Source organism: Meles meles, chromosome 9 (assembly GCF_922984935.1).
Source record: "Meles meles chromosome 9, mMelMel3.1 paternal haplotype, whole genome shotgun sequence".
Lineage (NCBI taxonomy): Eukaryota > Metazoa > Chordata > Mammalia > Carnivora > Mustelidae > Meles > Meles meles.
In genome coordinates, this window is record NC_060074.1 from 72,433,506 (window position 1) to 72,461,088 (window position 27,583).

Below are 27,583 nucleotides of genomic sequence, written 5' to 3' on the forward strand. Positions count from 1 at the left end.
ATTAAGCAACGGGATCCAAAAGCAATCTGTTTTCACGTCATTCTGGCCATCTCCGTCCTTCACCTTCTTGAGCTGTGCAGCTCCGGGACCCGAGGAGAGGTGGCAAAACCAGCCGTGGCCGAAACAAGGCGCAGGCCTCGGCTCCCGTCTCAGTCGCAGACAGGGCCTAGGATGGGCGGTCGCGCAATCAACTCGTGGGGGAGGGCGGGAAGGGGCGGTGGGCTGCACTAGGGGCTGGGAAGAGGTAGGGGCCTGGGTGGGTGGGTCCAGCGGGGCCCCGGCCTGGAGCCAGGCTCTCCCGCGCCCCCACCCCCACGTGGCCCCGCGCAGCCAATGGCGCGGCCCCGAGCGGGAGCCCTCGGGGAGGGAGGAGGCCCCCCGACCGGCCCAGGCCCCCTCCCAACCTGAACTTCGTTTTTATAAACGTCCCGCGATGAGCTAACCTGTTGGAGGGCGGGCGGGCGGGAGGCGGGAGGCTCGCAGAGGGAGAGAGGGCGAGAGGAAGAGGGCGGGAGCGAGAGAAGGAGAGAGAAAGGAGAGGAGGGAGGAAGCGCGCCGCGCCATGGTGTCCTGCGCGGGGCCGGGGCCGGGGCCGGGGCCGGGCCAGGCCGGGCCATGAGCCGCTCCGGGAGCTGGGACATGGACGGGCTGCGGGCGGACGGTGGGGCCGCCGGGGCGGCCCCAGCCTCCTCCTCCTCCTCGTCTGTGGCGGCGGCGGCGGCGCCGGGCCAGTGTCGCGGCTTCCTCTCGGCGCCAGTATTCGCCGGGACACACTCCGGGCGCGCAGCGGCTGCTGCGGCGGCGGCGGCGGCGGCGGCGGCGGCGGCCTCCGGCTTCGCATACCCCGGGACCTCTGAGCGTGCGGGCTCCGCCTCGTCGTCGTCATCTTCGGCTGTGGTCGCAGCGCGTCCGGAGGCTCCCTCAGCCAAAGAGTGTCCGGCGCCCGGCGCGGCCGCTGCAGCGCCGCCGGGCGCCCCAGCTCTGGGATACGGCTACCACTTCGGCAACGGCTACTACAGCTGCCGCATGTCACACGGCGTGGGCTTGCAGCAAAACGCTCTCAAGTCGTCGCCGCACGCCTCTCTGGGAGGCTTCCCGGTGGAGAAGTACATGGACGTGTCGGGCCTGGCAAGCAGCAGCGTACCAGCCAACGAGGTGCCCGCCAGAGCCAAGGAGGTGTCCTTCTACCAGGGCTACACGAGCCCTTACCAGCATGTGCCTGGCTACATCGACATGGTGTCTACCTTCGGTTCCGGGGAGCCTCGGCATGAGGCGTACATCTCCATGGAGGGCTACCAGTCCTGGACGCTGGCCAACGGGTGGAACAGCCAGGTGTACTGCGCCAAGGACCAGCCACAGGGCTCCCACTTTTGGAAATCATCCTTTCCAGGTAGGAGCGTTGGGATGGGGCGGGGTGGGGGGTGTGTGGACGGGGAAGCCATGAGGGAAGGAGTGGGGGGAGGGAAGAGAGAGAGAAGGAAAAGAAAGCACCAGGCGTGTTGGTCCCTACTTGGAAGCTGCGCTTGTGCCCCTTGCCCAGCCAAGGTTAACCTGATGAAACAGTTCCTGTGGTTTGCCTGAAATTTGCAAATTTCTCCTTTGATTTAAACAGTTCCCCTCACAACCTTTTTCTTCTCCTGAGCTGGCATAAGCCTGTTTTTCTCCCACAGCTGAGGGTCTTTGCATGCCCTTTGCTCAGGCCTTGGCTCCTCCTCCCCAAAGAAGTGTCAAACAGTTGGGTCTCACTTTTGAAGGATATGACTCTCCCAGGGTCACCACTAAAGCTTCTAAGGGCTCACAAACACAAGAAATCAAAGCTTGAACAAAAACCCTGGATTTTTTTTTTTTAGGTCTGTATATGTTTGTATGTGTGCAACAGACATTTGCAAAAACTATCCTTATAACTGTCCCCAATAACAATGCCATAAAATTGAAGGCTTGTTAAGATGATGGTTTGAGAAATCATGATGACCCATCAAATGGCCTTCACTTTGAAGTGTAAATATCTTTATTTAATAATGTGTAAATAATATGTCTGTGTAAATAATAATAAAATGCAAACAGTCTGGTTTTCTTTATTTCCTATACGCCTTCCAAACATACACACACAACCCCCAGTGGTGCTCCAGAAACCCTGGTCTAATTTTTTTCATGCTGTTTTTTACACCAGGGGATGTGGCTCTAAATCAGCCAGATATGTGTGTCTACCGTCGGGGGAGGAAGAAGAGGGTGCCCTACACCAAACTGCAGCTCAAAGAACTGGAGAACGAGTATGCCATTAACAAGTTCATTAACAAGGACAAGCGGCGGCGGATCTCGGCGGCCACGAACCTATCCGAGAGACAAGTGACCATTTGGTTTCAGAATCGAAGAGTGAAAGACAAGAAAATCGTCTCCAAGCTCAAAGACACCGTCTCCTGATGTGGACCAGATTGGCCAAAGAGAGTTTAAATGCTTTCAGTTGTCTGCAAAAGACCTTCGGAAAGACTTGAATATGTATTTAATTTCCCCCCATCTCCCTGCCAATGATGGCAAATTTTGTGAATTGTTTTTCTTTCTTTCCCTTATCTGGCTCTAAAACCTTTTGCTGCCCAACCTGACTTTGTAGTTCTGTTTCTTACTTGTTTATTATTGATTTTGTTCTTGTCTAGGTTTTTTTTATGATGTTTTTATGTTCTGTTTCTCCCTCCAGGCCAGTATAAAGGACTTGAAGTATTTTTTAATAATCCCCCCCCCAAAGAATTTCAGAAGTGCCATTATGATTTTAGGGTTTTATTTTCTTAAATCACTTCGTATGCCTGTTTCTAGCACTGATTATCTTCATAATCTATTAGGGTAGAACGATTTGCAGTCATTTTTATCCTGTGATTTGGGCTATTTAATCATTAGCTCTCAGCAGTCACCCTGAGGCAAGTGGAAACAGCTCTGGGCAGACAGTGCTCTTGGGTCACCGGGAAAGTCTAAAAGCAGGCAGCTAGAGGTACTGTGATGGCTTTAAAAGCAGCTACCTTATTAAATAGAGTTTGTATCGATATTGGAATGAAGACAATCTTTCCTACTTCGGATCTTTCATTTGCTGTTGTAGTTCTATGTGTTTAGTATACCCTGTCAATTTGTGCTCTTATAATCTTCAATTTGAAAATAATGTGTCCTCATGGATGCCTTCGTTTCCCCAGCCCTAGATGCAGATATTTAAATGGCCGCAAGTGTGACAGTGATCCGTGGATGGTATAAATGTACGCCTCCTCCTTGACCTTGGGTCTGTGGGACTAGAAATGAGGTGATCTCCTCAGCCCCCTGAAAGAGACTGAATCAATGTGGCCAGGGGTGGGAACGTTTATCCAGAACCCAGTGAAGAACTCGACTGTCTGAACAAATGTATTGAGCCTCTCATGGAGTTTTAAAACATCTAACAAATACGAAAAATGTGGAGCTCTATAGTTCAATATTTTTTTAAAAAACCTGTTTCTGAAAGTGATGATAAAAAACTACTTTTAAAGTGCTGCATATTTATACAACTGAGAGATTATTTTTGTAGATGTGATGTCTGTGAGCTATGTGTGCAGTGCTGCAGGCATTTAAAAATCATTTTTTAATTCCTAGGGAGATGCAAATAAACAGAACTCTCTTGTTTCTTCTATGTCTTTATATATTTGTTTTCTTTTTCCAAGCTTGTGTTACCTCTTGTGCTCTTATTTATTATAAAATCTAGTTGTCTTGAACATTACGATGTTCTCTATAGATGAAGAACACTCAACCCCAGTTCTGCTGTCTGAAACCTCCTTTCCATTTCTGCCACCCCTCTCTGCCCTTTTCCCTGTGCCTTTAACATAAGTAGTGATGTCTTTAAATGAGAATATAATTTGTGGTGTCTGAAATGGTATTATTTGCCAGACAAAAAAAAAAAACTCCAATAAAAATTTTCCTTCTCTTTCAATATTACCACCTTATTCAAATAGTTTTTTTTTTTTAATCAATATGCATGTTTGTGTCTTGGTATAGGTAATTGTGCTCGCTTGAAGGTGTTCTTCCTAGAAAGGCTGTTGTAAATATCTACTCTTGGAAGGTCTTGAAATTAGACATATCCATATTTGGCAATTGAAAAAGAAACATTTCAAGCTGATCCTTTATCGCCTTCTCTGAGCAGCCTCCAAACAGCATTTGAGGATTGAAACCATAATTATACACCCTAAACCTCTAGTCGCAATTTTTAGGCACTGTGAACTTTCTTTTTGAGGCCTTTTTGCCACTCCGGGAAATGGCCGCTGAGGAACTGGGTGCCTCATTTTTGTTAGCGCTGGGACACAAATCAATTTAGTGGTTGCTAACTTTTTGGTATGTAAGTTAAATACAGATGTTTAAAACTTCATACAATATGTAAACTCTTCTAGCGGGAGGGTTCCCTTATGGATCTGCCAGAGAAGGTGCAGAGCCCCAAGGTCCAAAGCTACTTTCGTTTTCTCTGGCCCGTCTTGATTTCTTTCATATCTTGGACCGATGGTTGGCTGAGGGCCGCCAACTTCATCTTAACTGACAGAAAGAGACAGGGGGGAGAGGGAGGGAGGGAGAGAGCGAGAAGGGACTATGACTCAAACTGGAGAAGAAATAACCCCTGAAAATGGGGACACACGGACCCCCACCTTCCACTTTCAGGAAGAGTTTCTAACACTTTCTCTGTTTTCCTCGCAAGATGTGCTTTCATGTGAAACGGGCCTGTTTTCCCTTCCTTTCCATCGTCGTTTTCCCTCCTCTTTTGGTAAATTCCAGACTCCAGGGCCGCACTCCAATCCTAGGTCCATTTCGAAGGTTTCCTGTCGGATGGGGGGATCGCCTCGAGGTTTTCCTTTCATCTGTATTGTGCCGGTCAGTTTCCCTGCGCCCAAGAGAAATGGGAGGTTTACTGAAGATTAAAACTGCTCAAATGCTCTCCGGTGGAATTTGAATTGATGGCTAAATCAATAACAGATGAAGACTTTGCCATTTATGTGCATTCCTTTTATATTCCGAAGTGAGGTGAGAGTAGAGGAGCCGGTAGGTGGCCGAAGCGCTGGAAGGAAGGCCCGCGGGGAGCCAGGGCGAAGGGAGCTTCAGAGAGAGGCCTCTCCTTCGGGTGGAAACTAAGAGGCCGCAGGGATAGCACCTCCGAAACCCGGCAGGTTTCGAGCGCCACTGGTGGAGACTCGAGGCCCGCGCGTCTCCGCGCGAGGCAGGAGCCGAAGGACGCTCTGCAGCCGGGACGCACCGCCAGACAAAGAGGCGGCCGCGACGCTTCCCCGTGTCCGGCAGCTTGCTGGATGCCTCTGACTCCACTGTCCCGCCCAGCCTTGCTGCCACGATCTCCGGCTTTCCGAGACACTTGGCGGAGCCTGGCAGCGGGCCGTGACCGCACGGGCTGGCGACTCCAGGCCGGCTGTGCCGCCCTTCACTGTTGATCTTGACCGTGCGGCGGCCGGTCGCCAGGCGTGGAGCTCGCTCGCCATCTCCTGGGCGGTCGGCGGCATTGGCAGACCTCGCCGTTTAGCTTCGCGGCCAAATCCTCTCCCATTCCCTAGCTCACCCGCCAAGCCTCCTGCCCTTCCCCTCCCCCGCCACCCCGCGCGCCCCGCCCCCTCGGCGCAGTCTCCAGCTCCCAGATCCCAGCGCACAACTTTGCTTGCTGGACCTCGGAAATTATAAGTCCAAGAGATAAGGTAGGGCGGCTGCGCCACCATTCTGAGCCAAGGAGAAATAGAGGGAGTCTAGTTATTCTAGTCTTTCTGTTTCTCACTTAGTCCCTTTATATCTTTAGTCCCCAGGGGTAACGCGCAGCTGTGCGGATGCCTAAGGGTCCAGAGAAGACACCTCTGAACTTGGAAATACCGGAGCATCACTGTATACTGAGACAGAAGGAGATGAGACTACAGGGATCCCTGGAGCTGGAGTTTCGGGCCTGGGGAGACTGGAGCTCCTGGAAAATAGGGAGAGTCTCCCAAAATGAGAGCCTGGATCCCCTAAGTCCTTAGGAACTGAGGTTGCAGCTTATGCCTACACCACCCACCCCACCCCACCCCACACCCCGCGAAAGGACGGGGAGCGGAGTTGTCTCTCAGTCTGAACTAAAGAAACTCTGACAGAACCCTGAAGAGTCCCAGACATCCCCATGCCCACCCCCTGCCCCCGCCCTAGAGCGGGAGGAAGAGACGACTGCGTTTCCCAGAGCCGCCCAATCGGTCGCCATGACTCACACAATAAAGTCGCAGCGCGGTGGTCAGCCTTGCCCTCCGGCGGCGCCTGTGTGGTCTCCGTGCCGGAGCTGGCGGTCTAACCAATTCCAGCTTGGCTCTGGGACCGGCGAGGCGGGCTGCAGGTTGGGGCGGGCTCCAGTCACGCGTTGCTGGGTTTCTTGGGACCCAGGCAGGAGAGGAGGACCCATAGCCCTCTGGCCAAACTAAATCGGAGGGCCTGCGGAGGGGGGTGGCCACACTGCTCCCAGCGAGAGAGATTGGCCCCAGCGCATCCCTGTTCGCCAGAACCCCGAACCCGTCAGCCACCCTGGAGGCACTGAGCCAAGGAATGCCGCCAGCCTGCTGCCTCGGTGGGCCCCGCTGTTCCCAGCCGAATGACTCTGGCTCTTCTGTTCTTCCACAGAAGAACAGGTCGGGGGAGCTCATCTTCATCTGCCTGCTGCAGAGTTGAGCAGCTTGGAGTTCTGGTTGGCAGGATGTAGTCACCGAGGTGACTCCAGGCGACAAAAGGAATGTAGCCTTTGGCAACGATTGGCCAGTGCAGCTGCCCCTTCCCTGGCCAGCATTCTCCATGGACTTGGTTGGCCTCAACTTTCCTGGGAGCAGAGGGCTTGGCCATGGAGAAGCACACCAGAACTGGTGTGAAACCACCTTCCTGGGAGCCAAACTTGGGCAGAGTTTGTGTTTCATTTCTCCTCCATCAGCAAATTTCTTGGACTGCGCTAGGCTCAGGCAGTGTGTGGATCTTCGCTGCTAGACCACTAGGGCAGAGAATCCTCTCCAGAGGAACAGGGCAGGGAGGAATCGGCGTTTGAGAAGCATTGCTCAGGCCTAGAGACAGAGCTGGTAGCCCCACCACACCGTGCACTCTCCGTGCAAGCCTAGAGGTGCACAGTACTAGAAAAGGCCTTAGCTGCAACTTAAAGCTGGTGGAAGCAAGCCTGGCCCAGGCAGCCAGTGGAAAAAGGGAGTTCAAAGCTAATCAAGACCAATAAGGATCCCAAGGGACACTCAGGCAAAGGCACCCAATGTCCCCAGATCCTGAAGCTGAGTCTGGGAACTCCCAGTGGTTTCACCTTTGCTCAACGTTCCTTGGCTCTGCCTGACAGCCTCGTCCTTCGCCATCCAATATTGCGGGTGTTATCATAATACCCTGAAGGGGGGGAAACGGGTCGGGGGGATGTAGGCGGTGCTGAAATGACCGGCTTTGAAGAACCTGCAGGCAAAGTTTCGTCCAATCGTCTGAGCCTGTCCTCTTATTCCCGGTTGTAACTAAATACTGCTGCAAGCCCAGCCGAAGCCCTTTGTTGGAGATGTGTGAGCGCAGTCTCTACAGAGCGGGCTATGTGGGCTCGCTTCTGAATCTGCAGTCGCCTGATTCCTTCTACTTCTCCAACCTGCGGCCGAATGGCGGCCAGTTGGCCGCACTCCCCCCCATCTCATACCCGCGAGGCGCGCTACCCTGGCCCACCACGCCCGCCTCCTGCGCCCCAGCGCAGCCTGCCGGTTCCACCGCTTTCGGCAGCTTCTCGCAGCCCTACCTGGCTGGTTCCGGGCCGCTCGGCCTGCAGCCCCTGGGCGCCAAGGACGGACCCGAAGAGCAGGCCAAGTTTTATGCGCCCGATGTGGCTGCCGGGCCGGAGGACCGTGGCCGTGCGCGGCCGCCCTTCGTCCCCGAGTCTAGCCTGGCCCCAGCGGCCGCTGCTCTCAAAGCGGCCAAGTACGACTACGCGGGTGTGGGCCGTGCGGCAGCGGGCTCTGCAACCCTACTCGAGGGGACCCCCTGCGCTGCCGGCTTCAAGGACGACGCCAAGGGCCCGCTCAACTTGAACATGACAGTGCAGGCGGCGAGCGTCGCCTCTTGCCTGAGACCTTCTCTGCCCGACGGTAAACGGTGGCCACGCTCCCTGGGCCAGTTTAGGCTGGGTTGGGAGGCGGGGTGCAGGGGAGAGTGTGTAGGGGGAGGGAGCCGCGGAGGGCGGGCAGGCTACAAGCAGCGGCCGGCCGGGCTGACTTGGGTTGGGGCTGTGTTGCAGGCCTGCCGTGGGGGGCAGCCCCAGGGAGGACCCGCAAGAAGCGGAAACCCTACACCAAGCAGCAGATTGCGGAGCTGGAGAACGAATTCCTCCTCAACGAATTCATCAACCGCCAGAAGCGCAAGGAATTGTCCAACAGGCTGAACCTCAGCGACCAGCAGGTCAAAATCTGGTTCCAGAACCGGCGTATGAAAAAGAAGCGCGTGGTCCTGCGCGAGCAGGCACTGGCGCTATACTAGCTCCCCGCGAGGTCGCGGCTGGCCAGTCCTGTCTTTTTAAAGCCGAGGCCTGGCGTGTAGGAAGAGCTGCGGATAGGAGCCTTTCCTTCCGCTCCTTCTCCGCTGGTCCCCAGCACCCTTCCGCTCCGTCTGCCGCCCCGGAAGCCAGCAGAGGATCTGGAGACAGGGCCAGTCGGGCCTCTAGGCTTCCAGCTCTCTGGGAGGGTTCTGCAGAAGTCGAAGTATAACCTTGGCCTTGAGGCTTCCTGAGTGGGGGTCTGGGGTCACCTGTCCTAGCTCTTGTCTGGGGTATTTACATGGGCGCTCACTCTAGCACCCTTGTACTGGATTTCTGCTTCCACCTAGACTCCCTTTCCTCTTCTCCCCAGTCCTTTTTGAATTTAGTAGGCACCCCGCTAGAGCTCTGAGTGGAATTAAATCTGGGAAGTCCTTCAGGAAGGAGTAGAAAAGGGCTGCAGGCACAATTCTGTCTCTTGGCAGCCAAAGCCCCTTGTGGCAAAGCCAGAAAATTGGATCTGGGGAAAGAAAGGGCACCGCCCCCCTCCTGTCTGCCCTGGCTGGTTCTGGAGGACAAAAGCCACCCTAGACATTCAGACTTTGGGAGGAAAGGGGAGGGGAGGGACGGTGTGGCTGGACAAATTTGAAAACCCCTCGGAGTTTGGGCTGGGCTGGCCCCTCCAGCTGGACAGAATAGGGTGGATACTTCCTTTCCGTGGATTCCAGGGAGGCTGAGGCTCCAGGGCAAACTGCGGTCTCTAGATAGGACTGGTAAAATTTCTCCTACTTCTTCTATCTCCTCCCATATGTCTAGGCCAGAGCCCTGCACTCTGTAATTGGACTCGGCTTTGGTGAGGACAGCTGCTAATCTGCTCTGAGGCTGAGTTGCACTAGGAGGTGGGAAAAATATCCAGGGGGAAGAGAAGGGAGTGAGCAAGGAGAGGGGTGTCCTACATTCCAACTGTAAATATGGCTTCCCTCTTCAGATGGGTAAAGTTGTGGACATGTCTTTCTTGAATAAAGGTAATGGGCCACCATAGGGAGAGACGAAAGTTCCTCCATCAGCCAGGGGGTGAAGAAGGAGGTCCCTCAAATCCTTAGCCCCTGGTCGCTGCTGTTGACCAAGTAGAGAGAAGTTCACCCTCTCTCACCCTCTTCACCACCGCACAACTCCACAGGGGGCCTTTCTGTGCCTCAGCCACTGTGCCTTTTCTGAGCCCACGTCTGGCCTGCCTCAGGGGTGCCTGTAAGGCCCTGGGCCCTGCTGGGTTTGCTTTGTGGAAACTGGGGTTCCTGATGCCAAATGGAGTTGTTTTGCTTGTGCTGGGGTGTCCTGCCTTACCCTCAGAGAAACTGAGCACCCCCCCTCCAGCTCCTTCTGCCATTCCTACCTCTTTTCTCTCTCCTTCTGAGAAGTAGCACCCCCCAGCTCCTACTGAGATGTATGGCAGCCAAGAGTTGACGATTCCTTCCCCAAGTCCAGTGACTTATTTTCAGTGGAGGACTAGGCCCTAGATCTGGAGCACGCACCTCCCAGAGAGCCCCAAGCCTCACTCCAACAGACCACAGTTTATGTTTAGACTAATTACATTTTCTTTGCTATCTAATACTTGTTGTGCATGTTTTGTGTTGTTTTGATTTTGTCCAAAAAACAATAGCTTGTATATATCAGATACATCGAAATGTTTTGAGTGGAAATAAATATACAGGTCCCAGCCAAGCTGTCAAGGGACTGATGTCAATTTTTCAAAAACAATCCAGATTCTCTCCTCATGATTTGAGGCCACCAAATTCGTTTTTCTTTCCTGGTTGTGGTTTCACTGCAGGTGTTGACTGTTCATTAAATGAGAAAATGGCTTCCAAGTCAGTCCGAAAATGGTGTATAAAAGCCTATGAACAAAATGTGTATGAAGCATCCAAGTGGGAGGAGACGGGGGTCTTGGGGCAGATTGGAAGGTATTAAGTGAACTCTCAGCTTGTAGGCCAGTGCTTCTATATTTTGCCTAAATTCTCAAACTTTAGGGCTTGCTGTTGGGGGAGGGTGTTTAGATATGAGGTTCATCAGATTTCAACACAAAACATCTCTCCCTGCCATGTTTCAGTCAGGCTACTTTGGAACAGGCTATGCCCTGTGGAAATCCTACATCCTGGCAATTCTGTCTGGAGCCCAGCAGATTCCCTTGGGAAATGTGGCCTCCACACCCCACTGTAGTCCTTAGGAGCCTCTAGCTGAAGCTGGAGAAGTTAAATTCTGCTCAGCATTCACTACCTGCTTGCAGACCTCAGATCCCAGCTAGCTTTGAAATGAAAACTAGAGAATTCCTAGTTTTAGATAGTGGAAGAATTAGTAAAACCATTAAATCCCTAATACCAAATATTCGTGGGCTCCGATTCCCCTTTCCTGAAGCAAATTTGATGTGTAATTTAAAACATTTTAAAAACAGCTCTTTTAAGAAAAAATACAACAGCAGGGAAAAAAGAAGCAAGAGGTTGTGAGGCCCTATCTTTAGAAATGTCTTCCCACCTGATGGGGCTCCGGGAGCTAGTTGCACCAGGAGCTGAGTCTCTTCCCCAAAACAGCCAAACAAAGGCGGAGGCCACACGCAGACCTCAGGTCCAGAGAGCTGGGTAAAGGACTAGGAAACCGGAATTAGATGCAGGCCCTAGGATAACACGGAGAAACAGTTTCTTTCCAATGTATACCATTAAATCATCGTGCTCTTTCTCTTTAGTCTGGGAGGTGGGGTTGGAGGAGAAATTCATGGAGACCACTCCCCAAAGAGATTGAAATTATTCTAAGTGTAAAATCTCGTTGTCCGTTGGAGCTTCAGCAGTGTTTTTCAAATTTATCCCCTTTACTGATCCGCACAAATACAAAGGCAGTGATGTCCTCTCTTCTCTCCTAGCCAAGGTTCTGGCAGGGATTCGGAACCACGGCAAAATTCCTAAGAAACAAATGCGGAGAGAAATGCTGAAATCTGAGGGCTCAACCTTCTCTCGCACAAAGACAAATACGTCGTCTGAAATGCTGCAGTCCGGGCAGGCCTCTTGACCGAGAAAAAAAGGTTTTAAACGAGAAAAAATGGCTTCGGCTGGCATTCAACCGGCTGCAAGCTCAGAGGGCCCATCAGGGGACTCTTAAGGCCTGGGGGCTCTCCCTGAAGGAGGAGGACTAGGGAGGTTTCCGGGAGGCCGGCGGGTGGAGGAGAAATCCAGAACCGTTGTAAATATTCATGTCTGCGGGGGGGGGGGGGGGGGGGGTGCTTCTTCACCCCGCCTCTTCCAGCTGCAATCACACACCCCCCTTCGTGAGGGGGGGTGCACAGTGCCTGTCCGACCATCCTTGGACAAAGGTGATCTCCCCACATTTTTGTTCTCCAGTCACTTGACTTAGGGAGCCCATTCCGAAGGATCTGCAAGGAAGGGACTGGCTCTGGGTGTTTTTCCCCGCGTTTCTCCTCTTCTTTCGTTTCCCAAAAGAGCATAAATAATTAAAGTTTGGCAGGGAGGAAAAGCTTTCTTGCAGAACTGTAGTGGCAATAAATGAAATGACTCAGAATCCCTTCCCCAGTCAGCTTTTACGAGGGCTGCCAGACAGTGTCTGTTCACGTTCTCCAGATACCAGGGGCGCCCTGACAAAGTTAAGGTCAAGTTAGTGTCTTATCTTGGGTGGCTCAAAATTACCGCATCGCCTCTGGGCGCTGCGCGGAAAGCTACCACTCGCGGAGCAGCTGGCTGTGCGGGAAGGGTCGGATGCGCTTGTGCTTCGAGTGGGGCCGCGCAGGCAAGGACAAGGCCACAACGCTGGAGTCTTCATGGTAGGTTTTCGCGGGACGCGCGGGTCGGGAGGCTGCGGTTTTCCTTGGGTTTCGGAGTGAGGATCCAGGAGGGAGCTGGGGCAAAAGGCCCAAGCGGGCTGCGCCCAAAATGAAAGCCCAAGTGTTGGGGGTGGGGGCGGGGATCTGCGCAAACGCGCAGAGAGGGGTCCGCTGCCCCTTCCCCTCTGCACCCGCGCGCCGCTGCAGATGGCTCACCCTCCCCCGCCAAAGCGCGGCTCCAACCGGAGCCGCCATCGCCATGTCGTTGAACTTGAATGGTTCCGTTCTCCCCATTTCCCTCTTCAGCGGTCAGCAAGCTTCGCTTTGGGGGCAGCGGGCTGCCTGTGCCCCACCCCGTGCAAAGAGAAGGTGCGAGAATTTCGCGCACTCCCAGACACGTAAAGACCCGGCTTGGGGGGGGGGGGGTGCGTCCCTGCAGCTGCTGCCCTGGGTCCTGAGCTGCCGCAGGGCTAGTGTCCGGGGAGCCATTTTAGGAGAGAGATTCAGGGGCGTCGACCACGAGCCCGAGCCCGAAAGTGAGAGGCTTGGCTGGCGATGGAGATGAGAGGGAGATAAGTGTGCTGGCGGTCTGGACCGAGGAGAAAGGGACGAGAAGGAACCTGGGCGAAGGTGCCAGCTGGAAGGAGGGTTCACAAAACGATAGGCAGTTCTGGGGCGGGGGGAGCCTCCTTGCCCTCCAGTCGCCACAGACCTGTTTGCGCAGTGTTGGGAGGAAAGCAGAGGTGGGAGGGGGGCGGAGGAAGAAGGGTGGGAGGGAGAAAAGGAGGGAGGAGAGAAAGAAGGGGGGGGACAGCGGCCAGAAAATAGATATGAGTTCCGATCACCCGCCTTTTCTCTGTCTGTCGGCATGGTGGGCAGAGCTCACCACACGGGCACTGCGGCGGCGGGGCCAGGGAGGGAACCAGCTTCACAGCCTGCACCGCCTGCTCTGGGCATAGGGCTGAGTCCCAGAACCCCGTGCTAGGATTGCCTGGGCTGAGGAATCTTGGGGCGAGGGGCAACTTCCTGCCCTTGATTCTGGGATTTGGGTTTGAAAGCTTCTTTCTGAGAGACCGATTTTACCTTTGGAAAGTGCTGGCTCTCCTGGAAGCGGGAGTCCAGGCCTTGCCTGGACCCCTGGGCTAGGAAAAAGGGACCTGGCGGTGGAAGAAAGTGAGGCCTTGGCAAATGGATGGGGATCTCTCGGAGCCAAGTGCTGCAGAGAAGTTCAACCAAGGAGGGAAAATCTGCTGAGAGCATTCTGCTCCCCTCCCCAGAGCCAACGGACCTCTGGGGGGGCTTACCCCCACTCCCCGCAGGGACCATGCTGGCTCAAGGGCACCATAGGAGCCTAGGGGAGACCAGGCAGCGTGGATTCGTAGGCCTTGGCGGGTCTCCGACCAGGGAAGGGGTCGGTTGTGAGGCGGGCTGGTCCTAGCTCAGGCCAAAAAGCAGAGAGGGTGAGGAGGGTGGAGATGTCAGTAGTTTGTCTCCGGTGGTGGGGAGTGGGAGACCAGGCACCTTTAGAGTAGGACTCCAGATCCTTTTGTTCACCAGACCCCCCAACTTCAAGAGGGTCATGGGGCATCTCCGCTGGCTAAACTTCCTCCTTGCTTTAGCATTAGGAGAGGAAAGGCAGAGAGGCGACAGGGAGAACACAGAGGTGGTGACACACAGCTAGGGGAAAGGAAGAGAGGATCAGGAGACAGAGAAAGAGGAGAGGAAACGGGGAAAGTAAGAAGAAGGAAGAAGGCAAGAGGGAACAAGAGAAGGGAGTGCGAGAAGAGTGGACGGGAGAGAAAGAAGTGAGAAGACTGAAGGGAGGCGGAGAAGGAGAAGGAAGACAGGAACAGAGAGAGGAGGAGCGAGGGCAAGAGATCCGAGTGCGCACCGAGGCCCTGGCCTGAGTGAGCTCCTGGTAAGGTTTTGGTGTAGGTTTTTTCAAGCCTGGCACTCGCGCTTCCGGGGTCAGTAGTGGAGAGAGCCAAGTTATTCTGCGATGAACGCGCAGGGCTGAGAAATATGTAAATCAGGGCTCCGTGTGCCCCGAGAGTGGAGCAATTACGCCCCCTGAGCAAGAAGCAACAAGCTCCTGACCCGCAAGCTGCAGAGGGTGGCGGCGTCGCGGGGGAGGGAGCGGCTGCAGGAAGGGGTGTGGGGGTGGGAACCTCACAACCTCACACCTAGTCCCCTGTGCCCCAGGCTGGGGCTCCCCCCTCCGCTCTCCGCTTCTTTCCCTTCCCCCTTCCTCCCCCTTCCTCCCCCTCCCTCCTCCCCGCCGGCTTCGGTCCGCGTACTTAAAGCGGCGCGGGCGGGCGGGCGCGGGCGGGCGGCCCAGCCGGGCGGTGGCAGATGCACCCAGCAGTGGCAGCCGCCGGCGGCGCACAGGTGACCGGCCTGCAGCTCAGCCAGGTCGGGGAGCGCCCGGGGAGTGCTGGCTGGAGCGGGAGACTGATCCGCCCCCAGCGCGCGCGTGTCTCGGCGCCAGGAGCCGTCCCGGGGCGTGTTGGCGAAAGCTGATATAGATATAAGGACATTTCTCTCCATGGCGTCACGTGACATAATTACCACCAGAATCAATCAAGATGAATTGCACGTCAGCGCCCGGTGGGGATTTTTGCTTAGTTGATCCTGGCCCAAGCCTCTTGTGCAATCGATGGCTCAGGTTGGCGGCGCGGGGAGCGGCCCGGGGCTCGCCGGCGCGCACGCCGCGGAGCCATGAACGACTTTGATGAGTGCGGCCCGAGCGCAGCCAGCATGTACCTGCCCGGCTGCGCCTACTATGTGGCCCCGTCGGACTTCGCCAGCAAACCGTCGTTCCTATCGCAACCGTCGTCCTGCCAGATGACTTTCCCCTACTCTTCCAACCTGGCGCCGCACGTCCAGCCCGTGCGCGAAGTGGCCTTCCGCGACTACGGCCTGGAGCGCGCCAAGTGGCCGTACCGCGGCGGCGGCGGCGGCGGCGCGGGGGGCGGCGGCGGCGGGGGCGGCCCCGGCGGGGGCGGCAGCGGCGGCGCCGGGGGCTACGCTCCCTACTACGCGGCGGCTGCTGCGGCCGCGGCAGCGGCGGCGGCGGCGGAGGAGGCGGCCATGCAGCGCGAGCTGCTGCCTCCCGCGGGCCGCCGGCCGGACGTGCTCTTCAAGGCGCCGGAGCCGGTGTGCGCCGCACCCGGGCCGCCACACGGCCCCGCGGGCGCCGCCTCCAACTTCTACAGCGCCGTGGGCCGAAATGGCATCCTGCCGCAGGGTTTTGATCAGTTCTACGAGGCTGCGCCCGGGCCCCCGTTCGCAGGGCCGCAGCCCCCTCCACCTCCTGCGCCGCCGCAGCCCGAGGGCGCTGCCGACAAGGGCGACCCCAAGACTGGGGCCGGTGGCGGCGGGGGAAGTCCCTGCACCAAGGCGACCCCCGGCTCCGAGCCCAAGGGGGCGGCAGAAGGCGGCGGCGACGATGGCGAGGGGCCCCCGGGGGAGGCGGGGGCTGAGAAGAGTGGCGGCACAGGTAGGCACCCGGTGCGGGGTGGGCTGCTGGGCCGGGGGGCCGGGGGCGCGGGGGGGGGCGGGGGCCTCCCTGTGCTTGCGCCGTTTTATGTGCCACTTTATAAGCGTTCGAAGGGGTTTATACATCCTATAAGATTTCCCGGGCCGTTGTAAAGTGTGTTTACGATAGGAAACCAATTTAGGTGGGCTTAAGGTAGACTTCGAAGGGGACATTAATCGCTGCAGAGAGCTTTTCCCCAGTTTGGAGGGGGGTGGTGGTGCTAGAGACCGTGGAGTGAAGGGGAGGTAGATTTCAAGCCACTTTGTGAATGTGGACACTCGAGCCTCCTGCTTTAAAGGGGGGGTGGGGGGGTGGGGAGATCCTTGAACTGGACTTTATCCAAGCCTCTGGCTGACGCGCGCTGCTGACTGGAGTAGTGCAGATGCCTGGGCGCGCTCGTGTTTCTCTCCCTTCGGGTTCCAACTCAGAACCGGCCTTGCCCTCTGCTTCTCCACTTCCGTGCCAGGGTGTGTGTGTGTGTGTGTGTGTGTGTGTGTGTGTGTGTCCGGGCGTGAACACAGGTCCACGCCCGCACTCTCTCCTGTGCCCGCCCATATATCATCCCCCACGACGCAGGCAGGGCCTTTCAGTAGCGGCAGGGGACGTCCCCAAAGGGCCCGAGGCCTGGCCCTCGTGCGGGCCTGGGCCGGCGGGCGTCCGGGGGTGGGCAGCCAGCGGCCTCTCTCACCTCTTGGTTTCTTTGACTTGCAGTGCCCCCCCAGCGGTCCCGGAAAAAGCGCTGTCCCTACACCAAGTACCAGATCCGCGAACTGGAACGCGAGTTTTTCTTTAACGTGTACATAAACAAAGAGAAAAGACTCCAACTCTCTCGGATGCTCAACCTCACTGACCGGCAAGTCAAAATCTGGTTCCAGAATCGCAGAATGAAAGAAAAGAAACTGAACAGAGACCGTCTGCAGTATTTCACTGGAAACCCCTTATTTTGAGAGCTCCAGGAAGCATCCCTCTTCCCGAGCCCCACTCACCCACCCACTTCCCCATCAGCCTGCCCTGGGCAGGCCCAGTGTCCTTGGGTTTAATGACGCCTCTTCTCTGTGGAACTCCACGATTCCTTCCCACGGTCAACTCGGGACCTCCCAGCGACCACTGCTGCCTGCGGACGAGGCCGGGGACTTGGCCGAATGGATCCTAATAAGGGGAAAATGGTAAATGCAAACGTCCCTTTACAATTTTACCGCCAATGTGCTGTTGTTCTCCCTCCTTCTCTCAGAGTCCCGGTGGGGACGCTGTGGGATCTGTAGAGAGTTAGGCCGCTAGGCTGGAAGGTGCTTGTTTTTGTTCTGAGTTTAAGGGACCTGATCATCCCCTTAGTGAATGCAGATTATTTAAACTCTGGGAAATGTATCTTCGGCCTGTTGGTCTGTCGTATCAAGGCATAAGTCACTGTGTTTTGTGTGAATAAATGGTTTCTGGTAAAATGGAGGTTACAGCTTCAACACACTATATGATTTTTTACTCTTTAAAGAAGTTTAGTGTCTGATTAGGGGATTTTGGTGGTCAGAACCTTCTCCCATATGCAACTGAAAACCAGGTGAAATGCTTTTTAATCCCGCTGAAATAAGAGTAGCTCTCTCCCACCCTGTCTAGGCTACACCGGTTTTAAAAATCACTTTAGGGATGAATTTCTGAATTAGGCTGTGACCCAGCCATTCTGGTGCTGCTTTCTGTAGGCAGTGAGGCTGGGGCAGCAGGAACCCAAGAAGGAAGTCTACTCCCCCCACCCCCAATTTAGTGAACTTGGAATTTCTGAAGAGACAAAATTCATTTTTAAAAAACTTGTTAGAAAATCTAAATTTAATCTTAACAAGGTGTCAGGACCCAAATTCCCTTAAAAAAAAAAAAAGAAACCAAAATTAGAAAGCTTCTTTGAAAAAAAAGTTTGCTAAAAGGGAGTTACCAGTGGTCAAGAGGGCTTGGGATCCTTGCTAGGGTCACAGCAGGCATGTGGAGGAGAAGGTAAGACCCCTCCCTGGAATAGGGCCTGAGGCTGCAGACCCACTTCTCACTGCATTTATCGCTTCAAGTTAAAGAATGTGGTGGGGGCTGAACTGCACATTATGTTGCTAGGCCAGGCCAGGCTGTTTACAAAACCTTGAACTGTCTAGACAACACCATAAAAGCCAAAGTTCTAAACAGCTTAATTGGGTTATATTATACACCTTCTGGTGGGCCCAAAAGAGATTTCCGCAATGTGCAATAAACTGTAGGAGTGAGAAAAGCATCTCTTTCTCTGAAAAAAGGTAAAGTGAATCATGACTCTTAACCTCTCCTAAGCCCAAAGTGTAAAAAAGGAAGAAAGAAAGAAAGAAATCCATAAGATGTACAGTACCCCATGCATCTTCAGAGGAGGTATGCATTTCCAAATGCAAAATATTTTTAATTGCCAAAGTTTGGTGGGGGGGAGGAAAAACATAAGTGCATAAGTGTATGCCTTTGAACTTCCAAAATGTCAAGGTCATCACCTTTAACCTTTCTGAATAATTAGGCGCCTTAAGATTCTTCTGTGATATTCAGCCGCCACCCACTCTCACACAGACATGCTTACACATATCCAGACCCCCATATACATTTATGACCACACAGCATCATATCAGGGACTCACCATAAATCTAAGCAAATGCCTAATTTCAGGATCAATAACCTTAATTTCCCTTCAAACATTTGTGTAATTCAATAGCAGTTGACTTCTTTTTAAAATACTGGCTAGATTTAAGTGTCTACCAGCATGCATGTTTTTTTATACAGCTAGTATATACTGAGGTGGGGTTTTTTTGGGGGGGTGGTCACAGACAGCAGTCCTCTTTGCTCTAATGAAGAACCACGGCTTTCAAAGCAGGCATTTGAAAGAGGAAGCTTTAGTCAGATTTACTCCTTCGTTGTATTTGAAAAAAACTGCTGCACCGTCAGATAAGTTATTGTGCTTTCTATGATATGGAACAAACCTAAAAATATTTATATTGTTTTCCAAAGCGTCCTTCAACCTTTGGTGAAAATTGCAAGAGAAACAAAGCTTATAATTGAATAATTTCGTTCGGAAGGGGATTCCTTTGTGTGGAATTCTGGGCGTCCGTTAAAATGTCAGTGCCCTACTAGTATGATCGTTGCAGGAGCTTAAAACTGCTTTATTTCTTTCTCTCTCCATCTGTCTTTTTTTTTTTTTTTTAACTGCGTCTAAACGTAGCAAGCTTGTGTGTCCAGTACCGTAGGTAAGCCGAACCAAGAGATACCATTTCCCGTTTGCATGGTCTTGGAGAGCCACACGGGGGCGCGCTCACGTTCCAGAAGGCGCGTTTGGCGGAGAGGCCGCGGTACCCTATCTTTCCCAATACTGATAGGCAATCTCAGCCGGTTAGAAACACGGGGCCACTAAGGTATTTGTTTGCTGTTTGTTTGTTCTAAGCAGCGACGAGGTGTGGGAAGTTGTATAAAGACAGAGAAAAAGGAGTTACCCATATTCCTGAAACAGACAATCACCTAATCGTTGTCTCCTTCAAGATAACGCTGTTGCAAAGAATACCTTGGTATAACCTGGTGGTGTTAAGGAGAGATTTTTTTAAAAGACCGATGCGTACATCTCGAAATAGGTCATGCCACTGAGAGCTAATTAAATTAGAGAAATTAATTGTCTTGTTGGTTTGAGTATGGAGAACAATATGAGGATAGGACCAACTCCTCCCCAAAACAGCATCCGCCTGATAACCCTGTCCGACCGCCTGGGATGATTAAAAGGCTTTTGTTTAAGACTGATCCGGGCGCCGGCAACTTAGCTGAGTGTGGTCTCAGAGAAAATGAGATGCGTCGGGACTGAGGGGGTCGTTCTGGGCAAGGGAGTGCCCCCGAACCCGGCCATGCCTGGCACCGGGGCTGCCAGTAGCGAGAAGCACAGGCAGAACTATGAGCCGGGGGCGCCTGGGCCGGGCTGGGCTGATGCAGCTGCAGGAAGTGGCAGACTGTCACGGGAAACGTTTTTACAAGAGGCAAGGCGGCATAGAATGGGGATTGCATTTGAAGCAAATGAGATTTGCGTTTGATAGAACCCTGGACACTCTTTTCAGCTGCCTGCTGGCCTTGAGAATGGAGTTGGATTTGGGCACTAGCTCTCAGAAGCAGTCTTCTTGCTGCATGCCCTCCTGCCCCCCAACCTCCTTTTACAAAGCCCCTGACTTTGGGGAGGGCCTGCGTCGCCATCCTCTGTCCAAAAGGGAGGGCTCCAGGACAGGCATGGGCTGTTCTGGGGGAGAGTGCCTGTCCCTTCTTTCCCGAAGTTCTTGTGAAGCCCCCGCAACGCCCAGAATTAGTGCTGGCCTCCTCGGCTCTGCTGCCTCTGTCTCCTTTCTCCAAACCCTGAACCAAAGGCCCTGGGTCCACCCCTGGGAGCTGGCATCAGCTGCAGTGGAGGCTGAGGCGCCATGAGCCCCCCAGTGAGGCACCAACCAGAGGCATAGGTGTTCCCCATGGGCACCCCCGGCTCCCGCCTGTCTGACCGCGGGTCCTGCTAAGCTACTCTGAAGCGACATTTCTCCGAGCGGAACCTGGGTCTCAGTCCAGGTGGGGAGAGAACCCTCCTCCCCAAATGCCATTATATTCCTCTTCAGGCGGCTCCAGCAAGGGTGCATGTGGGCTTTCGAAGTCCCTTGGCCTTGGCTGGCAGCCTTCCTCAGACAACAGGCGTTCAGCGTCTGCAGTTCCCTTCTTACCCGCAGTGCCCAAGATGGGCCTGAGAAAGGACAGAGAATTGGACCAGGACTTCCGGGGGGTGCGGACCTGACCCCTCCTGATAGTTCAGAGCCTGTGGGGCTCTTGGAGTACAGCCATGTATTTTTGAATCTCTGAGATCTCAGATCCTGAGGTGGAGGGAAAGTGCGCCAAGTAGGAGTCTTTTGTGTCTGAGATGGAAAGAGGCTCCCGGCCGCCTGCCCTTTTGCAGAGTCTCCACAGACCCTTCATTGAGTTGGTGGTGGCTTCCACAGCCTGCCCATTTGCCCCTCGATTCCTTTTCAGATTGGCTGGAAGGTGCTCAATGCAACCCGGAGGGGCTCCGTGGGGAAACAGCCTTTAAAATTTGTCCCCATCCAATCTGCCCCCAAGGAACGGCACAGCCCTGAGGCCACTCAGGGCCCAAATTCAGGGCTAGCCTAGGAGTCCCCAAGTCTACTCAGGCCCAGGATCACTGTTCTTCCTGGTGACAGAAGAGTGCAGATGCAAGCCACTTCTAGATTACAAATGCTAATTTCTTGCTAAAGCGACCCTATTAATTTTTTTCTTTGGAAAGAGCTGTGCCAGGGAGAAGGATGTCTTGGTACAAATATGGATATTCATCTCCTTTATAGTGCAATATTGATTTATTATTAATGGTAACTGCTCCAACTGATCTAAAGATGATCGAAAACAGCAGCTATGCAGCTACATTAAATACTCCTAAGCAAAATACAGGCTGGCCTTAAAAGCCAGTCTTTTCATTCCATTTGCTTCAACTTAGCCTTAGAGTCTTAACCGAACTTGCCATCCTCCCAGGTCCAGATCATTCCCTTGTATTATTTCTATTGTGCTCTATTTTTATTATAAAATTCCTCCGAAATATTGGCGTCCCTGGCCTCAAGGAACTGGTCTAAAGACAGATACTTGAGAAGGAATAAAAGAGAATTTTGTGATAATAGGTTCAAAATCAGAGCCGAGACACATATTTTCTGTGAATGGAGAAGAACCATGTAAAGCCAAATGTAATGTGGGGGTGACTTAGAGCCCAACGGCCCCGAGAGTTGAAACAGAAAGGCCCCCAAATTCGGAAGGCAGATCCTGCTTGTGTTGGCTCACCATAGACCTACCCGCTCGGCGAGGAATTGCTGGGTTTTAGCCTGAATGTTTTCTTCATGTATAAATAAAGATTATGAAAGGGCATTTGATGGGCATAAAATTCCCGATTAGATTGAACAGTCTTGCCTCACGAGTGGGATACGGAGAATTGGAGAACCGAGTTCCAGGCAGCGACCCTGGCTGAGAGGCAAAGCGACGAGAGTCCCCGAGCGCCAGGCTGGCGTCAGGGCGCCTGCCGAGAGCGTGCACAGCGGGCACTTTGTCCAGCCCTGGGCACGCTTAGCCGAGGCCTGGATCACGATCTCCACCTTCTGATAAAACAATTTTGGGGTGCCGGTCCGTGGCTGTTAGCTTTGAACAGGAGCAGCAACAGACTAGAGTCAAAAATTGGATTTTTTTTTTCCCTGCCTTCCTCTCCACCCATCCCACCCCACCCCACCCCCATCCTCAAGCTTAAAAACCGCCACCCCTAAGGAAAGGTAATGTTTAAACCTCGGGCTTCGCCGGCCGGCATCCCGCAGCCGGAGCAGTTAGAGGCACCAGGCTTTTAACCTGACAATGATGTTGTATTTGAACAGCTGCGTAAAGGTTTAAAAGGTCTGTCTCATTGCCACCGCGAAGTTTTTTAAAAGGGGTTATTGTTTGGGCGAGGGCACTTTGAGGGGACAGGCAAAGTGGTCCCAAGGCCGAAAATAATGTTCAGCGCCTGTTTCCACCAGGCCGGGGGAGATTCTTTTTGGGGAGGAGGACAGAGGGTTTTTGGAAAAGGGTTTTGTGAAGAAGTTAGCAGGCTCCTAGTTCCCCCACCCCAGAATGCTGAGGCGCTTTAATGAGCATCAGGCTCCAAAGAAATGTTCAGCTGAGGCGGAAACCCAATTTGCCCACAAGTTCAGTCTCTGGGCCTGAAACCCAAGGCCAGCCCATGGCAGGGCGAGTGTGGGGAGAAGAAAACACAGACGCCTTTCTGGACAGAGAACTGTTTCACAATCAGGGTTTCTGGGGCCCATTTCCTCTCTCCGATGCAGGGAAGGGGATCTGGGAAGCCTGAGGACGGCTCCTGTGCCCTGGCCTGGTCCCTCAACCAGGGCAAGCCTTTGGAAATCAAGGTTAAAGCTCCCCGCTGCTGCCCGGAGGCCAGGGCTTCCGAAGGGCGGCTCACCCGCCTGCAACCAGAGAACAAGAAAGGAAGTTGTTGGAGAAGTTTCTCGTAAAACTCTGAGTTTCCATGGTGGTGATGGTGGTTATTCTTTAATGAGCTCGACCACAACCCCAGACCAAATCCTCTTTACAGAACTTTCCATCACCAAAGGAAACAGAGGACTAAGGTTCTCCCACCTCCTTTTTTTTTCTTCTCCCTCCCCTTTCCCAAGCAAAACGGTGTCAAATAATTTTAGGAATTGTCCAAAACTATAAAACGCAACTTCTGACAAAAGTATAGCTTTTAATATTTGACGATTTGTGTTAAAACAAAAATTGACCTTCTTGGTTAGTAGTGAAGGGGAAAAATCAATAGTATAATTTTCAATAATTCATAAAGCGAACGCCATTATGCTAAATCTTAACTATTAATCTTATCCTTTACAAAGTCTCGATTGATTTGTTAATAAAATATCTTCCCGTGTGTGGCAACAGCGGGTATAACTCTTTAAAAACCTTCAGAAGCAAGAAAATTACCAAGTAGCCCAAGAATGTAGATGAGAATTTTATTGATCGCCCTGATTCTTCCTAATATGTATTAATAAATTCCACAACCTTTTGTACCTTGCACTTGTCAGAAACCAATGCTTTTACAAAATCCATAAAAGGAAAACATATTTTTCTTTGCAGAAGAACCAAATGACACCTTTGCATCTCTCTCTCTCTCCTATTCGGCCCAGCCAGTTTTCTCAAACTTCTGGAGTCTGAGGGCGAGAGTGTTCCCCTTTCCTTGAACAAATTCTTTTCTTTCCTTCCTTCCTTCCTTTCTCTTTGCTCATTATTATCAGGGTGTGTAGGGAGGGAAACCTCGGTTTAGTTCTCCCGCTGGGAACCGGAGGGACGCTTTCGAGGATAGCCAACTGCTGGCGAGGGATTGTCTCCGGGCTGAATGCTCCCAGCGGCCCGGCCGCAGAGGTCGGGGTGTGGTTCCTTCGAGAGAGCCCAGAGAGCGGATGGCTTGGGCAGCCGGCCCGGGCGCGGAGGGGCCTGGATCCCGCATCTCCCTCGGGCTGGAGGAGGGAATGGACAGCGCCAGGCCGGCCAGTCCTCGGGGCTCCGGGCCGGCCAGCTTGGCCTCTTAGCCCTCGCCGCCCTTCTCGCCTCCGCTCCCCACGATAACTTGATCGCGTCTTTGCGTGAGACACCTTTCCTGTGGCTCCCTGGGGTGGGATGTCTCTGAGCCGGGGGAATCCGACTCACCTTCCCACGCTGCCCGGGAGAAAATTAACCAGCCGGGCCCCCACCTCCCTGCCCGTGCCCCGGCTTTCGGGCGCGTTCTGACTGGGTGTGTGCGGGGGCATGCTTCTGTGTGCAGGCGCACGGCACTCTGGCTTCCCTACCCGCCGGTTCTCCCGGACGCCCCTCCGGCTGAGGCTTTCCTTCCGCTAGCGGGGCCCAGAAGCCGGAGCGGGGGACGCGAGTGGGGCCGGCCGGCTGAGCGAGCCCGGGGGAGGCTGGCGGGCGACGGAGAGCGCTGGACCGGTTGTCTCCAGCGCGCACTATCGCGGGCGCGTAGTAGATGTCGCTGTTGTCCGTGCTTACGCGGCCGGCCGGCCGGGCTCTGGAGCACGTGACCTGCGAGGAGGCTGCGGCTCAAGGCCATTTTCAAATCTCATTGGCTTGGTTGTCATGTGGTCGGCAGAGGCATCCACAATTACACGGGGAATGTTTTCCTAGAGATGTCAGCCTACAAAGGACACAATCTCTCTTCTTCAAATTCCTCCCCAAAATGTCCTTTCCCAACAGCTCTCCTGCTGCTAATACTTTTTTAGTAGATTCCTTGATCAGTGCCTGCAGGAGTGACAGTTTTTATTCGAGCAGCGCCAGCATGTACATGCCACCACCTAGCGCAGACATGGGGACCTATGGAATGCAAACCTGTGGACTGCTCCCGTCTCTGGCCAAAAGAGAAGTGAACCACCAAAATATGGGTATGAATGTGCATCCTTATATACCTCAAGTAGACAGTTGGACAGACCCGAACAGATCTTGTCGAATAGAGCAACCTGTTACACAGCAAGTCCCCACTTGCTCCTTCACCACCAACATTAAGGAAGAATCCAATTGCTGCATGTATTCTGATAAGCGCAACAAACTCATTTCTGCTGAGGTCCCTTCGTACCAGAGGCTGGTCCCTGAGTCCTGTCCCGTTGAGAACCCCGAAGTTCCTGTCCCTGGATATTTTAGACTGAGTCAGACCTACGCCACCGGGAAAACCCAAGAGTACAATAACAGCCCCGAAGGCAGCTCCACAGTCATGCTCCAGCTCAACCCTCGCGGCGCGGCCAAGCCGCAGCTCTCGGCCGCCCAGCTACAGATGGAAAAGAAGATGAACGAGCCTGTGAGCGGCCAAGAGCCCACCAAAGTCTCCCAGGTGGAGAGCCCCGAGGCCAAGGGCGGCCTTCCGGAAGAAAGGAGCTGCCTGGCTGAGGTCTCCGTGTCCAGTCCCGAAGTACAGGAGAAGGAAAGCAAAGGTCGGTATGAGCAAGTTGCCACCCCAGCGGGGCGTGCAGCCCGGGAACCCGGCGGAGAGGGAGCGCCTGGGTGCCCAGCATTGAGCCGGGGCAGCTGAGGCGGGGCCCGACTGGCAGGTGCCGCTCCTCCTGGCTTTTAGAGGGGCAGTCTCAGTCTCGAGATGGTCCCCGCTTCTCCCCGGCTGCCCTGGCCCTCCTGGCTAGTCCTGGCCCCACGCTGATGGCGCCTGGACAGAGGAAGGGCTTGCCGGGGTTTTTTTTTTTTTCCTGAGCTAGACCTGAAACGCAACAAAAGAGGGCAAATGAGACCTGCGGCTCGTAAACACGGCCCCAAAACCTCCTTTCTCTTGTTCAGATTTGCAGTCGCAGCTTTGCCTTTCACCCAATGATGATTTTAAGGCGGTCCAAGGCACTGTGTTCGTGTTCGAGTGTATGCTCCCCGCATCCTGCGAGCTTGGGGGCGGCAATGGGAACAAAATGACTGGGCTGGTTGGCGCTGGGACTGGGGAACAGGGCTCCCAGCCTCTGCGGGGCTAGGTAACCTTGGCTTTGTCTGGGGGAAAGTGCCGTAAGCTTTGCAATCCATTTGCAAAGAGGCCAAAGGCTGAAGGGGGGAGAATGGAATCTGCAGGGCCCACCCGGCAGGGCCAGCCTTAGGGCTGGGCTGGGGCAAAGAGCCAGGAGTGCTGGCTTTTTGAGAAGGAGCCCTGCCCTTAAGCCTCTCCCTCAGTGCCCAGAGGTGGGCCACAGTAAGGAGCCACATTTCTGGGAGTGGGAGGATGCTTTTGTGTGGGGACAAGAAAGCATGAGAATGCAAGAAATTCTGGGGAGTACAACAATGCCCCAGGCAGGTCGGAGAAGGTGTACTGGCTTCCTTGGTTATCTTTTGAAAGAGAAGGGCAACTATCAACCTGGTTGTGGGGCTCCTTGTCTGGGCAAGAAAAGTGGGGAAGAAGTGGCAGACTTGGGGATGTGAGGCAGCCGTGGGGTTGGTAGCCTTATTCAGGCTGTAGTTTGCTTCTTCCACTCCAGCCCAGTTATAAGCTGCCCAGTTAGAATGTTGTTGGGGAGATCCTGAAACTTTACTATTGTACTGATGTTTTGTGCAGATCAGAAAGTTGAGAGGGAGAAAGAGAGAAAACCCTGACACCAAGGGCAGGAGTACCCGCCCATCGTGTCATTTTGGGCATTTAAACTAATCTGGCATCAATTACAAATCCTTTCCAGGGCCCACCTCATATGAGTAATGTTTAATACCAGCATTTCCCAAAGTGGCCTGGCTGCCAGCGGGGTCATGGCCAAGGGTACATTTGAAAAGACTGAGAGAAAAAAAAAATCTTGATTTTTTTTCTTCTTCTCCCTTTAATTTTGTTAGAGGAAATCAAGTCTGATACTCCAACCAGCAATTGGCTCACTGCAAAGAGTGGCAGAAAGAAGAGGTGCCCTTACACTAAGCACCAAACGCTGGAATTAGAAAAAGAGTTCTTGTTCAATATGTACCTCACCCGCGAGCGCCGCCTAGAGATCAGTAAGAGCGTTAACCTCACCGACAGGCAGGTCAAGATTTGGTTTCAAAACCGCCGAATGAAACTCAAGAAGATGAGCCGAGAGAACCGGATTCGAGAACTGACCGCCAACCTCACCTTCTCTTAGGTCCCAGGCCCGTCGGAGGCCAGGATCGGAGAGGGGGCACCGCGTTCCAGGGCCGAGTGCTGGAGGACTGGGAAGGCGGAAACAAAACCTTCATTGCTCTTTGTTATTTGTTTTGTTTTGTTTTGTTTCCTGCTAGAATGTGACTTTGGGGTCATTCTGTTCGTGCTGCAAGTGATCTGTAATCCCTATGAGTATATATATATATTTAAAAAAACTAGCACGTGTAATTTATTATTTTTTCATCGTAATGCAGGGTAACTATTACTGCGCATTTTCATTTGGGTCCTAACTTATTGGAACTGTACAGCATCCATCAGTTCATTCATCCATCCAGCAATGTGACTTTTTCATGTTTTTCCTAACGCAAAAGGTCTCTGTGTGTGGTTAGTCCATGATCTCATGGCGTTTTGAATACATTCAGTACTTAAAAGTACTTAAATTACATATATATTTAAAAAAAGATTAAGAAAACCCACAAGCTTTGGGGGGAGGGGGACTAAAAAAGCACATTACAATGTATCTTTTCGCAAATGAATTTAGCAATTGTCCTTGGTGAGATGGAATATTGACGA

The 27,583-nt window shown here is 53.5% G+C and overlaps 4 protein-coding genes across 5 annotated transcripts; all 4 read left to right on the top strand.

Moving 5' to 3' along the window:
• The first annotated feature begins 615 nt into the window (after positions 1-615).
• HOXD13 (homeobox D13) lies at positions 616-2,421 on the top strand. The gene is made up of 2 exons (XM_046019841.1): positions 616-1,390; positions 2,171-2,421. The coding sequence occupies exons 1-2, from the start codon at positions 616-618 to the stop codon at positions 2,419-2,421; spliced, it is 1,026 nt and encodes a 341-aa protein (XP_045875797.1).
• A 5,116-nt stretch (positions 2,422-7,537) lies between these two features.
• HOXD12 (homeobox D12) lies at positions 7,538-8,499 on the top strand. The gene is made up of 2 exons (XM_046017975.1): positions 7,538-8,111; positions 8,261-8,499. The coding sequence occupies exons 1-2, from the start codon at positions 7,538-7,540 to the stop codon at positions 8,497-8,499; spliced, it is 813 nt and encodes a 270-aa protein (XP_045873931.1).
• A 6,533-nt stretch (positions 8,500-15,032) lies between these two features.
• On the top strand, positions 15,033-26,762 carry HOXD11 (homeobox D11). Of its 2 annotated transcripts, XR_006820305.1 has the most exons (3): positions 15,033-15,813; positions 16,564-17,018; positions 26,734-26,762. XR_006820305.1 is itself a non-coding variant. In XM_046019275.1 (2 exons), the coding sequence occupies exons 1-2, from the start codon at positions 15,033-15,035 to the stop codon at positions 16,797-16,799; spliced, it is 1,017 nt and encodes a 338-aa protein (XP_045875231.1). In that variant the 3' UTR covers positions 16,800-17,267. The 2 variants fall into 2 exon arrangements, 1 of the variants encoding a protein (XP_045875231.1); XM_046019275.1 differs by lacking the exon at positions 26,734-26,762 and having other exon boundaries at positions 16,564-17,267.
• On the top strand, positions 24,539-27,220 carry HOXD10 (homeobox D10). Its single transcript, XM_046019274.1, has 2 exons — positions 24,539-25,358; positions 26,734-27,220. The coding sequence occupies exons 1-2, from the start codon at positions 24,614-24,616 to the stop codon at positions 27,009-27,011; spliced, it is 1,023 nt and encodes a 340-aa protein (XP_045875230.1). The 5' UTR covers positions 24,539-24,613; the 3' UTR covers positions 27,012-27,220.
• Positions 27,221-27,583: the final 363 nt, after the last annotated feature.

What these genes read in the sequence shown, in the direction of transcription:
- HOXD13 (XM_046019841.1), top strand. Translation starts at nt 616, where the DNA reads ATGAGCCGCTCCGGGAGCTGGGACATGGACGGGCTGCGGGCGGACGGT. An exon ending in TTGGAAATCATCCTTTCCAG is followed by an intron (nt 1,391 to 2,170) that starts GTAGGAGCGTTG and finishes TTTTTACACCAG; the next exon opens with GGGATGTGGCTCTAAATCAG.
- HOXD12 (XM_046017975.1), top strand. Translation starts at nt 7,538, where the DNA reads ATGTGTGAGCGCAGTCTCTACAGAGCGGGCTATGTGGGCTCGCTTCTG. An exon ending in GAGACCTTCTCTGCCCGACG is followed by an intron (nt 8,112 to 8,260) that starts GTAAACGGTGGC and finishes GCTGTGTTGCAG; the next exon opens with GCCTGCCGTGGGGGGCAGCC.
- HOXD11 (XM_046019275.1), top strand. Translation starts at nt 15,033, where the DNA reads ATGAACGACTTTGATGAGTGCGGCCCGAGCGCAGCCAGCATGTACCTG. An exon ending in TGAGAAGAGTGGCGGCACAG is followed by an intron (nt 15,814 to 16,563) that starts GTAGGCACCCGG and finishes TTTGACTTGCAG; the next exon opens with TGCCCCCCCAGCGGTCCCGG.
- HOXD10 (XM_046019274.1), top strand. Translation starts at nt 24,614, where the DNA reads ATGTCCTTTCCCAACAGCTCTCCTGCTGCTAATACTTTTTTAGTAGAT. An exon ending in ACAGGAGAAGGAAAGCAAAG is followed by an intron (nt 25,359 to 26,733) that starts GTCGGTATGAGC and finishes TAATTTTGTTAG; the next exon opens with AGGAAATCAAGTCTGATACT.